Source organism: Nipponia nippon, unplaced genomic scaffold (genome assembly GCF_047370975.1).
Source record: "Nipponia nippon isolate SJK-2023a ecotype South Korea unplaced genomic scaffold, ASM4737097v1 scaffold_46, whole genome shotgun sequence".
Taxonomy (NCBI): domain Eukaryota; kingdom Metazoa; phylum Chordata; class Aves; order Pelecaniformes; family Threskiornithidae; genus Nipponia; species Nipponia nippon.
The window spans coordinates 1,089,342-1,102,067 of record NW_028262365.1 but is presented as its reverse complement, the minus strand read 5'-3'; the positions used below and the strand labels follow the sequence as shown (position 1 = coordinate 1,102,067).

The following is a 12,726-nucleotide window of genomic DNA, read 5'->3' as shown; positions in this document are numbered from 1 at the left end:
GCTGAGCCACCCCCCGGGGACACCCGCCACCGGCACCGGCACCGGGGACGGGGATGAGGGGGGGATGGGGACAGGGACAGGGGTGGGGACAGGGACAGGGACAGGGGTGGGGACAATGATGGGGAGAGGGACAAGGACGGGGCTGGGGACAGGGACATGGTGGGGACAAGGCCATGGTGGCCCTGGGCACAGGGATGGGGACAGAGACAGGGGTGGGGACAGGGACAGGGATGGGGACAAGGACAGCGGTGGGGACAAGGCCATGGTGGCCCTGGGCACAGGGATGGGGACAGGGACAGGGACAGGGACAAGGCCAGGGATGGGGACAAGGACACGGTGGCTCTGGACACAGGGCTGGGGACAAGGACAGCGGTGGGGACAAGGCCATGGTGGCCCTGGGCACAGGGATGGGGACAGGGACAGGGACAGGGACAAGGACAGGGATGGGGACAAGGACACGGTGGCTCTGGGGACAGCCCCGTCCCCCCGCCCCCGCTGTCCCCTTGGGGTCCCCCCAGTTCCCCCCAGTCTCTCCCAGTCCCCCCAGTTCACCCCCCGTCTCCCCACTTCCCCCCAGTCCCCCCAGTGCCCCCCAGTTCCCCCAGTCCAGTCCCAGTTCACCCACAATTCCCCTCAATTCCCCCCCCGTCTCCCCCAGTTCACCTCCAGTCTCCCCAGTTCCCCCCAGTGCCCCCCAGTCTCCCCAAGTACCCCCAGTCCCCCCAGTTCACCCCCAGTCCCCCCAGTTCCCCCCAGTCCCCCCAGTTCACTCCCAGTACCCCCAGTCCCCCCAGTTCCCCCCAGTCCTCCCAGTCCCCCCAGTTCCCCCCAGTCCCTCCAGTTCACTCCCACTCCCGCCAGTCTCCCCAGTTCCCCCCACTCCCCCCAGCTCCCTCCCAGTACCCCCCGTCCCCTCAGTTCACTCCCAGTACCCCCAGTTCCCTCCCAGTACCCCCAGTCCCCCCAGTTCACTCCCAGTACCCCCAGTTCCCCCAAGTCCCCCCAGTCTCCCCAGTTGCCCCCAGTGCCCCAGTCTCTCCCAGTCCCTCCAGTTCACTCCCAGTCCCCCCAGTTCCCCCCAGTCCGCTCCCAGTGCCCCCCAGTGCCCCCAGCCCCCCGGTTCCCCCACAGTCCTCCCAGTCCCCCCAGTTCACTCCCTGTACCCCCAGTTCCCCCCAGTGCCCCCCAGTCCCCTCCCAGTCCCCCCAGTTCCTTCAAGTCCCCCCCAGTCCCCCCAGTTCCCCCGCAGTCCTCCGGGTCCCCCCAGTTCACCCCCAGCCCCCCCAGTGCCCCCCAGTGCCCTCCCAGTCCCCCCGCAGTCCTCCCCGCCGCCAGGGGGCAGAGCTCATCCCTCCGGCCCGCCGTGCCGACGGAGGGGCACTTCCGGGTGGCGGCCGTGACACGTGACGCGGGGCCCCCCGTCATGTGACCTGCGGCGGGGCTGGGCAGGAGGTGGGAGAGCGCCGGGGGTCCCGGGGGGGGCCGTGGGCGTGGGGGGGGGGTCCCTGTGGGGCCGGGGGGGGTCTGGGGTCTCTATGGGGCTGGGGGGGGTCCGTGGGCGTGGGGGGGGGGCTGGAGGGGGCCCCTGAGGGGGCTGGGGTCTCCATGGGGCTGGGGGGGGCCCTGGGGGTCCCCGTGGGGCTGGGGGGGTCCCCGTGAGCGTGGGGGGGGGCTGGAGGGGGGGCTGGGGTCCTCATGGGGCTGGGGGGGTCCTCGTGGGCGTGGGGGGGTCCTTGGGGGTCCCTGTGGGGCTGGGGGGGGGGGTCCGTGGGCGGGAGGGGGCTGGAGGGTCCCCGTGGGGCTGGGGGGGGTCCCCGTGAGCGTGGGGGGGGCTGTGGGGCTGGGGGGGCCGTGGGCGGGGGGGCTGGAGGGTCCCCGTGAGCGTGGGGGGTCCTTGGGGGTCCCTGTGGGGCGGGGGGGGGGGGGGGGTCACTGGGGGGGGGTATTGGGGTCCCGGGGGGTGGGGGGTCCCCGGGGGTTGGGGGGGTGACTGGGGGGGGTCCCCTGACCCCCCCGCCCCCCCCCAGCCATGGCGGCCCCCCGCCCCCCGCGGGTGGTGCCGGGCGAAGCCTCCGAGAGCGACTCGGAGCCGGAGGCGCCGGGGTGGGGGGCGGCGGCGGCGGGGGGGGCCGGGACCCCCGGGCCCGGCCTGAAGGTGCCGGGCGAAGCCTCCGAGACCGAAGAGGAGGAGGAGGAGGAGGAGGAGGAGGAGGGGGAGAGGCCGAAGACCCCCCCGGTGTCACCGGAGGAGCCGGCGGCGGTTTGGGGGAGCGGCCGGGGCCCCCCCTCGCTGCTGCAGCAGCGGCTGCGGGCGAGCTCGGGGCGGCTGCGGGGGGCGGTGGGGCGGGCGCTGCGGCAGAGCTACGGCAGCGCCGCGCGGGGCCTGGGGGGCCTGGGGGGGGCCCTGGGGCGGGCGCAGGCGGCCGCCGCCGCCGCCGCCGATTGCCTGCGCTTGGCTCGCCGCGACCTGCGCGCCGTGGCCGCCGCCGTCGACATCGTCACCGCCTGCCGCCTCCTGCCCGACATCCGCGGGCAGCTGCCGGCGCCGCCGGCGCGCTGACGCCGGCGACCTCGGCAGCCATCGGTGGCGCCCGGTCGCGGTTGCGGCGCCCGGTGCTGCCCCCCAAGATCTCCGCGCCGTGGTGGCATCGGCGTCGGCACGATGGCATCGTCACCGGCACAGCCACGGCGCCATCGTCACCGGCGTAGCCGCGGTGGCGTTATCACTGGTATCGTCACCGGCATAGTCACCGACGTAGCCGTGGTGGCATCATCACCGGCGTAGCCACGATGGCATCGTCACTGGCACAGCCACGGTGCCATCGTCATCGGTGCAGCCACGACGGCGTCATCACCGGCATCATCATCAGCGTAGCCACAGTGGCATCACCGGCGTAGCCACGGTGACATTGACACTGGCACAGCCACGATGGCATCATCACCGGCGTAGCCATGATGGCATCGTCACTGGCACAGCCACAGTATCATCGCCGGCATCATCATCGCCGTAGCCACAATGGCATCATCAGCGGCATCGTCAGCGGCGTAGCCATGGTGGCATCATCCCTGGTGTAGCCGCGGTGGCATCATCACCACCATAGCCGCGGTGGCATCGTCATCAGCGCAGCCACGACGGCATCATCACCGCCATCATCGGCGTAGCCACGGTGACATTGACACTGGCACAGCCACGATGGCATCATCGCCGACGTAGCCATGGTGGCATCGTCATTGGTACGGCCATGACGGCATCGTCACCGGCATCATCATCGGTGCAGCCACAGTGGCATCATCACTGGTGGAGCCACGGTGACATTGACACCGGCACAGCCACGATGGCATCATCGCCGGCATAGCCGTGGTGGCATCGTCACTGGCACCATCATCGGCGTAGCCACGGTGGCATCATCACTGACGTAGCTGTGGTGGCCTCGTCACCAGCATCATCATCGGCGTAGCCGTGGTGGCATCATCACTGGCATAGGCACGATGGCATCGTCACCGGCACAAGCCACGGCGCCATCATCACCGGCGTAGCCGTGGTGGCGCTGTCACTGGTATCACCGGCATAGTCGCGGTGGCATTGGCACCGGCATGGCCACAGCAGCGTTGTCACCAGCGCAGCCACGATGGCATCATCACTGGCACAGCCACGGTGCCATCGTCACCGACACAGCCATGGTGGCATCGTGACCGGCATCATCGCTGGTGGAGCCACGGTGACCTTGACACCGGCATAGGCACAACGGCATCGTCACCAACGTAGCCGTGGTGGCATCGTCATCACCGTAGCCACGACGGCATCGTCACCGGCATCATCACTGGTGTAGCCACGGTGACACTGACACTGGCACAGCCACGATGGCGTCATCACCGACGTAGCCGTGGTGGCATCGTCACTGGCACAGCCATGGTGCCATCGTCACCGGCATCGTCTTTGCCGTAGCCATGATGACATCGTCACTGGCGCAGCCACGGTGCCGTCGTCACCAGGGTAGCCGTGGTGGCATCGTCACCGGCGCAGCCACGATGGCATCCTTACTGGCGTAGCCAGTGACATCATTAGTGGCATAGCCACAGTGCCATTGTCACCAGCATAGCCGCAATGACATCATCACCGGCATCATCACCGGCGTAGCCACGATGACACCGAACAGTGACTTCGGCGCAGAGGCCGCCCGGCCAGCCCCCCCAGCACCTCCGCGCTCTGGTGACATCATGAGCGGCCGCCGCCGAACCGCTGTCCCCAAATGCCGCCATTTTGTGCAGCGCGGAGGTGAATAAAGGCCTTGACGGTGACAAAGGGACAGTGACAAGGGGGGACGGTGACGAGGGGGGACGGGGACGCCAGAGCCCCCCAAGACGCAGGACACGCCGTGGGGCCACGCAAGGGTTTATTTGGGGGGGACGCGCGCCCCGCGCCAGCGCCGTCGCCCCCGGGGACGCGGTGACGTGAGGCGGTGACGCGAGGCGGTGACGCGGGGGTCACGCGCGGGCGGCCAGGCTGTCCATGTACGCCTGCAGCGCCTGCAGCCGGGCGTCGATCTCGGCCAGCTCGGCCGAGGGCTCCTCGGGGCGATTCTCTGGGGGGGGGGGGGGGGGGAAATGGGTTCAAAAAGGCCTAAATTGGGGTGGGGGCACCCCAAAAATACGGGGGGGGGGGGGGGCTCACCTTTACCGGGGCGCTTGCCCGCTGGTGGCTTGTGGCCGGTGACGGGGCGAGGGGCCTGGGGACAGAGACGAGGGTGGCACTGGGTGGGGGTGTCCCTCACCGCGGTCACCCCGCTTTGGGGGTGACCCCCAAACCCCGGGGGGGGGGGGGTCCCAGGCTTTTTGGGGGGCCACTCACCGCGCCGGCGCCGTTGCAGGAGGAGGCGCTCAGGGGTCTGCGGGTGCGGGTCGCCCTCCTGCCCCTGTGTAGGGTGGGTGGGTGGGGGGTTAAGGGGTGCTGGGAGGGTCGGGGTGCCCCTGGGGCGGCACCCAGGGGTCCTGCCCCCCACCCCGGCCGTTACCTGGGGGGCAGGGGCTCGGAGCGGTCATCGGCGTCGCTGCCGGAGCTCACCGCCGAGCGCCGGCTCCGGAAACTTTCGGCTGCGGGAGGAAAAATTAGCGGGGGTGGGGGGAACGCCCAGCACCCAGTGGGTGCCCCCCACCCACCCCCGGGTAACCCCCACTCACCCGAGGAGCTGCGCCCGCGGCTCCGGGCCGGGCTGGCGCTGCCGAAAGCCGCCCCGCGCCGCTGGCTGCACCCAAGGGAGACGGCGGTGAGGGGTGGGGAGGGGGCTGGGGGGCTTCCCCCCAAGCGCCGGGGGGGAGGAAGGGGACGGGGACAGTGACGGTGACGACGACGGTGACAACCCCGGTGTCACCGCTTACTTTTTGAGCTCGGCTTCCTTCTGCCGGCGTTGCCGGGCCCTGACGAAGGCGGTGGGGTCGAAACGCGGCGGGCGAGGGCCTGGCGGGGAAGGGAAGAGGGTGGCAGGGTGGGGAGGGGGCCACCCGCGGCGTCACCCCCCCACGTCCCCGAGCGTCCCCCACCTGCGGGCGACGGGGACCGTGGCGGGACGCGGCCGCGGCTGCCACCGCGGCTCTCCCGGGACGTCGAGCGCGGCGGGGGCGGCCGCGTGCCGGAGGGAGAGCGACGCTCCTGGGAACGGGGGACCGCGGCGGTGGGCGTCCGGCGGCTGCCGAGGGGACCGGCGACGTCACCGACGGCACGAGGGGACGGCGGGGGACGCCCGTGGGGGCCCCCCGTCACCCCCCAGCCTGGCCTCACCCCCTTTTGCAGGTGGCCAGCTCGGCCGTCAGGCTCTTCACCATCTTCCTCGCCTCCGCCAGCTGCAAGGAGGGGGGGGAAAGGGTCGCTGTGCCGCCGGCGGCCCCCCGAAACCGCGGGTGGCTCCCCAACACCGCCACCGGCGGCCCCCCGAAACCGGCAACCCACCTCGGCGGCCATCTGCCGGCGCTCGCGTTGATGCCGGGCTTTCTCCCGCGCCAGTTCGTCCTCCAAACGTCGAGCCGCTCGCCGTAGCGCCGTCGCCTCGGCCGCCATCCCGCCGGCCGGCTCGCGCCGCGGCGCCCGCAGCGCCGCCTCCGCCGCTCGCTTCTCCTCCAGCGCCCGCTGCAGCCTGGCGAGGGGGGCAGGGGAGGGTTTTTTGGGGGGGGGGGGTCCCTCCTTTTTCTGCCACCCGAATTCTTCCCGGTGACGCCGGCGTCGCTCACTCGTCCCGCAGGCGCCGGATTTCGGCATCTCGGTGATCTTCCCCGTGCCGAACCCGCAGCTGCGCCAGCTCCTCCCTCAGCTCCCACACCAGCCTGCGGAGCGCGGCAGGATCCGGCCGCCCCGCGTAGGGCAGCGGCAGCGGGTAGTGGATCCTGGCGGAGGGAGGGTACGGATACGCCGCTGCGGTGACGGCGGCGTCCCCGCGCCACCGTGTGTCGTGTCCCGTCCCCCCCCCCCCGCCTGCTGTCCCCTCGTCACCTATCGAACTCGACGGAGTAGACGAGGATGAGGTAGCGCTTGGCGCCCAGGGAGGAAGCGGCGGAAGGGGGGGGCCGGGCGATGGCTCCCACTTTCCGGCTGCGCAGGGTCTCCAGGTCGGCGTAGGTGAGGAGCTCCAGGCTGACGGATTCGCTGCTCTGCGGAGGGGAAAAGTGGGAGGGGGGGGTCGGTGGGGAACCCCCCACCCCGAAATGCCGCGGCGGGGAGCGGCATCGGCCTCACCCGCGTCAGCGCCGACTCCAGCATGCTGCAGAAAATGGCAAACTGCTTGAAATTCCCCGTTTTGCGGGTCAGGTCCTCGATGACTGCGAGGAAAGGGAGCGGGGGTTGGGTGGGTCAGCGTTTGGGGGGGGTGGGGGGCCCCCTCAACCCAACCCCCCCCCCCCCAGGGACTCACAGGCGGCGTCGAACTCCCCCCTCCACTGCTCGGCGGTGAGGTGAGCCTCCACCTCCACCTCCAGCCGCGAGCGGGCGAGGGTCAACCGGACGGCGTGCTCCCCGTGCCGGAAGGCGTAGTCGGCCTGCAGGTACCGCGGCTCCTCCATGGCGCTGGGGGGGGGGGTGGGGGGGGAAGCCTTGAGAGCCGGGGGGGCACCCCCAGATTGGGGGGGCACCCCTGGGAAAGGGGACCCAAGGGGCTTGGGGTGCGTGGGGGGGGGGGGGGTAGGGTGGGTTTTGGGGTGGTGGGTGCATGGGGGAGCGGATTTTGGGGGGACGATGATGGGGGGGAGCGGGAGGGGACAGCACCCTGGGGGAGGGGCAATTGGAGGGGACCCCAGGGCATTTGGAGACTGGGGGGGGGGGGGTGTTGGGGGAGGGGAAGGTTGAAGGGGTGGGGGGAGCACAGAGGGATGGGGGGGCCCAGGGCTTTGGGGGGGCTGTTTTGGGGGGCCCAGGGCTTGGGGGGGGCAGGGCTTTGGGGGGGCTGTTTTGGGGGGCCCAGGGCTTTAGGGGGGCTCCTTGGGGGGCAGGGCTTTGGGGGGGCTGTTTTGGGGGGCCCAGGGCTCCTTGGGGGGCAGGGCTTTGGGGGGGCTGTTTTGGGGGGCCCAGGGCTCCTTGGGGGGCAGGGCTTTGGGGGGGCTGTTTTGGGGGGCCCAGGGCTTGGGGGGCTGTTTTGAGGGGATGCCAGGGCTTGGGGGAGGCCAGGGCTTTGGGGGTGCTGTTTTGGGGGGCCCAGGGCTTTGGGAAGGGCTGTTTTGGGGGGGGCAGGGCTTTGTGGGGGCTGTTTTGGGGGGGCCCAGTGGTTGGGGGGGCTGTTTTGGGCATCCCGGGGCTTTGGGGGGGCTATTTGGGGGATCCCGGGGCTTGGGGGGGCTGCTGCGGGGGGCAGGGTTTGGGGGGGCTGTTTGGGGGTGCCCAGGGCTTTGGGGGGGCTGTTTTGGGGAGCCCAGGGCTTTGGGGGGCTCCTTGGGGGGGCAGGGCTTTGTGGGGGGCTGATTTGGGGGGCCCAGGGCTTGGGGGGCTGCTTTGGGGATCCCAGTGCTTGGGGGGCTGTTTTGAGGGGATCCCAGGGCATGGGGGGGCTGGTTCGAGGGGCACCGGAGGGGGCCAGGGCTGTTCTGGGGATACCGGGGGGGCCCGGGCCCGCGGGGGCTGTTCAGGCGGCAAATACCGGGGGAAGCCCGACCGGGGGGGGGGCTGCTGGGGGCCGGAGAGCCCCCCCGGAGGGTGACCGGGCCGGGGGAGGGCCAGGGCCCCGGGGCAGCCCGAGGGACCCCGGCCCCGGGCACTCACCGCCCGCCGCGCTCCTCCGTCTCCTCAGCCGCAGCCACGCCCCCTCGCAGCCCTGCCCGCCTCCTATTGGCCGGCCGCGCCTCGCCCCGCCGTCTCATTGGCTCTCGCCGCCGCCTGTCACCTCACGCCCCGCCTCCCCGCAGGCGGCCGTTAGCCGCTTCGCTCACCCGCTGCTGCCCTCCAGCCTCCCGCTGCTATTGGCTGTCAGGCGGAGCCCGCCTCCCGCCTCCGCGCGGCCATTGGCTGCTGAAGCCGTCATTTCCCCTGAGAAGGGGAGGAGCGACCGGCGCCTGTGGCGCCCCCTGCTGGTCAGGAGGCTCGAGCTCGAACCCGGCGCCGGGGAGGCCGCGCCCCCTTCCATTGATCACCGCGTGGCCACGCCCCCTTCCATTGAGAACTGCAGCGCCCCGCTCCATTCATGCCTGTGGGGAGCAGGGACGCGGGGACGGACTGTGGGTCTGGCCGTGGGTCTGTCCTGGGTCCGTGGGTCTGTCCACAAGGTGCAGCAGGCGCCTGCCGGCAGCCTTGCGGTCGGTGGCACCCTGGGGACCGCGGTCCTCGTTGATGACAACACAAGCACCCTTGGTGGCACCGTGGGGACCATCAGTGACACCCTGGGGACCCTTGGTGGCCCCGTGAGGACCACCGGTGGCCCTGTGCCCATCCTTGGTGGCACCCTGGGGACCCTGGTGGCCCCGTGAGGGCCACCGGTGGCCCTGTGCCCATCTTTGGTGGCACCCTGGGGACCGTGAGCACCCTTGGTGGCACCCTGGGGACCCTGGTGGCCCCATGAGGGCCACCGGTGGCCCTGTGCCCATCTTTGGTGGCACCCTGGGGACCGTGAGCACCCTTGGTGGCATCCTGGGGACCCTGGTGGCCCCGTGAGGGCCACCGGTGGCCCTGTGCCCATCTTTGGTGGCACCCTGGGGACCCTGGTGGCCCCGTGAGGACCACCGGTGGCCCTGTGCCCATCCTTGGTGGCACTCTGGGGACCGTGAGCACCCTTGGTGGCATCCTGGGGACCCTGGTGGCCCCGTGAGGGCCACCGGTGGCCCTGTGCCCATCTTTGGTGGCACCCTGGGGACCCTGGTGGCCCCGTGAGGACCACCGGTGGCCCTGTGCCCATCCTTGGTGGCACTCTGGGGACCGTGAGCACCCTTGGTGGCACCCTGGGGACCCTGGTGGCCCCGTGAGGGCCACCGGTGGCCCTGTGCCCATCTTTGGTGGCACTCTGGGGACCCTGGTGGCCCCGTGAGGACTACCGGTGGCCCTGTGCCCATCTTTGGTGGCACCCTGGGGACCCTGGTGGCCCCGTGAGGACCACCGGTGGCCCTGTGCCCATCCTTGGTGGCACCCTGGGGACCGGCGAGGCGGGGCGTGTCCAGACGGGGTGGTTCCGCCTCTCGGGGGGGGCGTGGCCACGGGGACGGGGGCGTGGCTTGCCCTTCCCGCGCAGGCGCGGCCCCGCCCTCCCGCGCAGGCGCCATGGCCGCCCGCCCCGCCGCGCTCCCGCCGCCCCTGTCAGGCGATGGCGGGCGGTAGGTGAGCGGCGACGGGGGGGGGGGGGGTGTCTGTGCCGAGGGGACCCCCGCCAGGGGACATTTGGGGGGGGGACACACGCTCTGAGGGGGCTGTGGACGGGGGCTCGCTGAGGGGACCCGGTGAGGGGACATTTGGGGGGGGGGGGCTTTGCTGAGGGGGGACCCTCTGAAGGGGCCTTTTGAGGGGTCTTTGCTTAAGGGGGGACCCTCTGAGGGGTCTTTGGGGAGGGGGACCCTCTGAGGGGACCTTTTGAGGGGGTCTTTGCCTTGGGGGGACCCTCTGAGGGGTCTTTGGGGGGGGGACCCTCTGAGGGGACATTTTAAGGGGTCTCTGCTTAAGGGGGGACCCTCTGAGGGGTCTTTGGGGGGGGGACCCTCCAAGGGGACCCTCTGAGGGGTCTTTGGGGGGGACCCTCTGAGGGGACCTTTTGAGGGGGTCTTTGCCTTGGGGGGACCCTCTGAGGGGTCTTTGGGGGGGAGCCTGTTAGGGGACATTTTGAGGGGTCTTTTCTTAAGGGGGGACCCTCCAAGGGGTCTTTGCTGGGGGGGGACCCTCCAAGGGGACCCTCTGAGGGGTCTTTGGGGGGGGGGGGACCCTCTGAGGGGACATTTTGAGGGGTCTTTAGGGGGGGGGTGACCCTCCGAGGGGACCCCCCGAGGGGTCTCCGCACAGAGGACCCCACCCAAGGCTCCGGCGGAGGAGCAGCAACCCGAGAGGGGGCGGCGGCGGCGGAGGCGGCGGTGGGGGGGCGGGGGGTCCCGGCAGCCCCCCGCCATGTCGTGGCGCCGGCAGTGGTGCTACCTGTGCGACCTGCCCAAAATGCCCTGGGCCGTGGTGTGGGATTTCAGCGAAGCCGTCTGCCGCGGCTGCGTCAACTTCGAAGGCGCCGACCGTATCGAACCGTTGCTGGAAGCCGCCCGGCGTCTTCGGCACAGCCACGCCGAAAGCCGGCACCGCGACGTCCCGCCGGTATCGCGTCCGCCCGCCGGAACGAACCGCCCCGAGGAGACGACGGCCGAACGCCGCGCTCCGCCGATGCCGCCGTTACCGGTGCCGTGCCGCCCGGACGGCGCCGAGTGTTTGGCGGAACTGAGCGAAGCCATGCGCGGCCGCGCCGAGGACTGGCCGGGAAAACCACCGGCGGTACGGGAACGCCTCGCCGCCCTCGCCGGTTGCGCTCCCTTCAACGTTCGCTTCCGAAAGGATCACGCTTTGGTGGGACGAATCTTCGCCTTCGACGCCGCGCCCCGGCCCGGTTTTGAGTTCGAATTGAAGCTTTTTGCCGAATATCCCTGCGGTTCCGGCAGCGTCTACGCCGGCGTGCTGGGCCTGGCAAAGCGGATGTTCCAGGATTGCCTGCGGGCGCCCGGCAAAACCATTTCTTCCGGCTACAAATACCTGGAATACGAGAAGCGGCAGGGAAGCGGCGACTGGCGGCTGCTCGGCGAACTCTTCACCGAAGCCGTCCGTTTTTTCCGGCACCCGCCGGCACCCGACGCCTTACCGCAACCTCCGCCGCCTCCTCCTCGCCGCCGCCGCAAAGCTTCGCCGGAGCCGGATGAACCGCGATCCTACCGGCATCACCCGTCGAGGGAAATTTCACCCGTTACGGCGGAGGATTCGGCGCTCTCCTGCGGTTTGTGCCGCCGGCGGTTGGAGGACACCCATTTCGTACAGTGTCCCTCGGTACCGGCTCACCGGTTTTGCTTCCCCTGCGCCCGTCGCGCCATCCGGGCGCGGGGAAGCGCCGGCGGCGACGTCCACTGCCCCAGCGGCGGCCGATGTCCCCTGGTCGGATCCGGCCTCCCCTGGGCCTTCATGCAGGGGGAGATCGCCGCCATCTTGGCCGGCGACGTCCGCGTCAAACGGGAGCGGGACCCCTGAGGGTCCCCCCACCCCCACCCCCCCCCCCAAACCGTGCCTCAGTTTCCCCACCCCCCTCCTCCGAGGTGGTTTTTGGGGGAGGGGGGTGACAAGTGCCTGTCCCCGGGGGGGGTGGGGGACCCCCAAAGCTCTGGCGGGGTTTTTTTGGGGGGGGGGAGGGGGGGTTTTTGGTCAATAAAGCGACGCGCGCTTTTTTTTTGGGGGGGGGGGTTTGGTTCAACCGCGGCTTTTGGCTGGTTTTTGGGGGGTGGGGAGGGGCTGGGGGGCAATTGGGAGGTAACTGGGGTGAATTGGGGGGCAATCGGGGGCTCAGGGGGCAATTGGGGGGTCACTGGGCTGAATTGGGGGGTAACTGGGGTGAATTGGGGGGTAACTGGGGTGGGTGGGGGCAGGTGGGGGGGCAGTTGGGGGTAACTGGGCTGAATTGGGGGGTAACTGGGGTGAATTGGGGGGGAACTGGGGTGAATTGGGGGGCAATCGGGGGCTCAGGGGGCAATTGGGGGGGAACTGGGCTGAATTGGGGGGTAACTGGGGTGAATTGGGGGGTAACTGGGGTGGGTGGGGGCAGGTGGGGGGCAGTTGGGGGTAACTGGGCTGAATTGGGGGGTAACTGGGGTGAATTGGGGGGGAACTGGGGTGAATTGGGGGGCAATCGGGGGCTCAGGGGGCAATTGGGGGGAACTGGGGTGAATTGGGGGTAACTGGGGTGAATTGGGGGGAACTGCGGTGGGTGGGGGCAGGTGGGGGGCAGTTGGGGGTAACTGGGCTGAATTGGGGGGGTAACTGGGGTGAATTGGGGGGCAATCGGGGGCTCAGGGGGCAATTGGGGGGGAACTGGGGTGAATTGGGGGGAACTGGGGTGGGTGGGGGCAGGTGGGGGGGCAGTTGGGGGTAACGGCTGAATTGGGGGGGTAACTGGGGTGAATTGGGGGGCAATTGGGGGGTAACTGGGATGAATTGGGAGCTCAGGGGGCAATTGGGGGTCACTGGGGTGAATTGGGGGTAACTGGGGTGGGTGGGGGCAGGTTGGGGGGCAGTTGGGGGTAACTGGGATGAATTGGGGG

At 70.8% G+C, this 12,726-nt stretch overlaps 3 protein-coding genes across 4 annotated transcripts; 2 read left to right on the top strand and 1 right to left on the bottom strand.

Moving 5' to 3' along the window:
• The first annotated feature begins 1,378 nt into the window (after positions 1 to 1,378).
• On the top strand, positions 1,379 to 4,307 carry BLOC1S3 (biogenesis of lysosomal organelles complex 1 subunit 3). The gene is made up of 2 exons (XM_087729773.1): positions 1,379 to 1,452; positions 2,028 to 4,307. Exon 2 carries the CDS (start codon positions 2,030 to 2,032, stop codon positions 2,558 to 2,560), a length of 531 nt encoding a protein of 176 aa, XP_087585899.1. The 5' UTR covers positions 1,379 to 1,452; positions 2,028 to 2,029; the 3' UTR covers positions 2,561 to 4,307.
• Positions 4,308 to 4,377: 70 nt separating this feature from the next.
• CCDC61 (coiled-coil domain containing 61) lies at positions 4,378 to 8,923 on the bottom strand. 2 transcript variants are annotated; one of them, XM_087729771.1, is made up of 14 exons: positions 8,237 to 8,922; positions 6,900 to 7,051; positions 6,725 to 6,807; positions 6,482 to 6,639; positions 6,223 to 6,375; positions 5,945 to 6,128; positions 5,777 to 5,838; positions 5,539 to 5,684; positions 5,377 to 5,455; positions 5,179 to 5,243; positions 5,013 to 5,091; positions 4,850 to 4,913; positions 4,673 to 4,727; positions 4,378 to 4,583 (listed from the first exon to the last, which is right to left on the bottom strand). In XM_087729771.1, the coding sequence occupies exons 1-14, from the start codon at positions 8,332 to 8,334 to the stop codon at positions 4,486 to 4,488; spliced, it is 1,476 nt and encodes a 491-aa protein (XP_087585897.1). In that variant the 5' UTR covers positions 8,335 to 8,922; the 3' UTR covers positions 4,378 to 4,485. The 2 variants fall into 2 exon arrangements, with proteins under 2 accessions (XP_087585897.1, XP_087585898.1); XM_087729772.1 differs by lacking the exon at positions 6,223 to 6,375 and having other exon boundaries at positions 8,237 to 8,923.
• A 1,428-nt stretch (positions 8,924 to 10,351) lies between these two features.
• IRF2BP1 (interferon regulatory factor 2 binding protein 1) lies at positions 10,352 to 11,795 on the top strand. The gene has a single exon (XM_087729743.1). It carries the CDS (start codon positions 10,553 to 10,555, stop codon positions 11,660 to 11,662), a length of 1,110 nt encoding a protein of 369 aa, XP_087585869.1. The 5' UTR covers positions 10,352 to 10,552; the 3' UTR covers positions 11,663 to 11,795.
• The last annotated feature ends 931 nt before the right edge of the window (positions 11,796 to 12,726 follow it).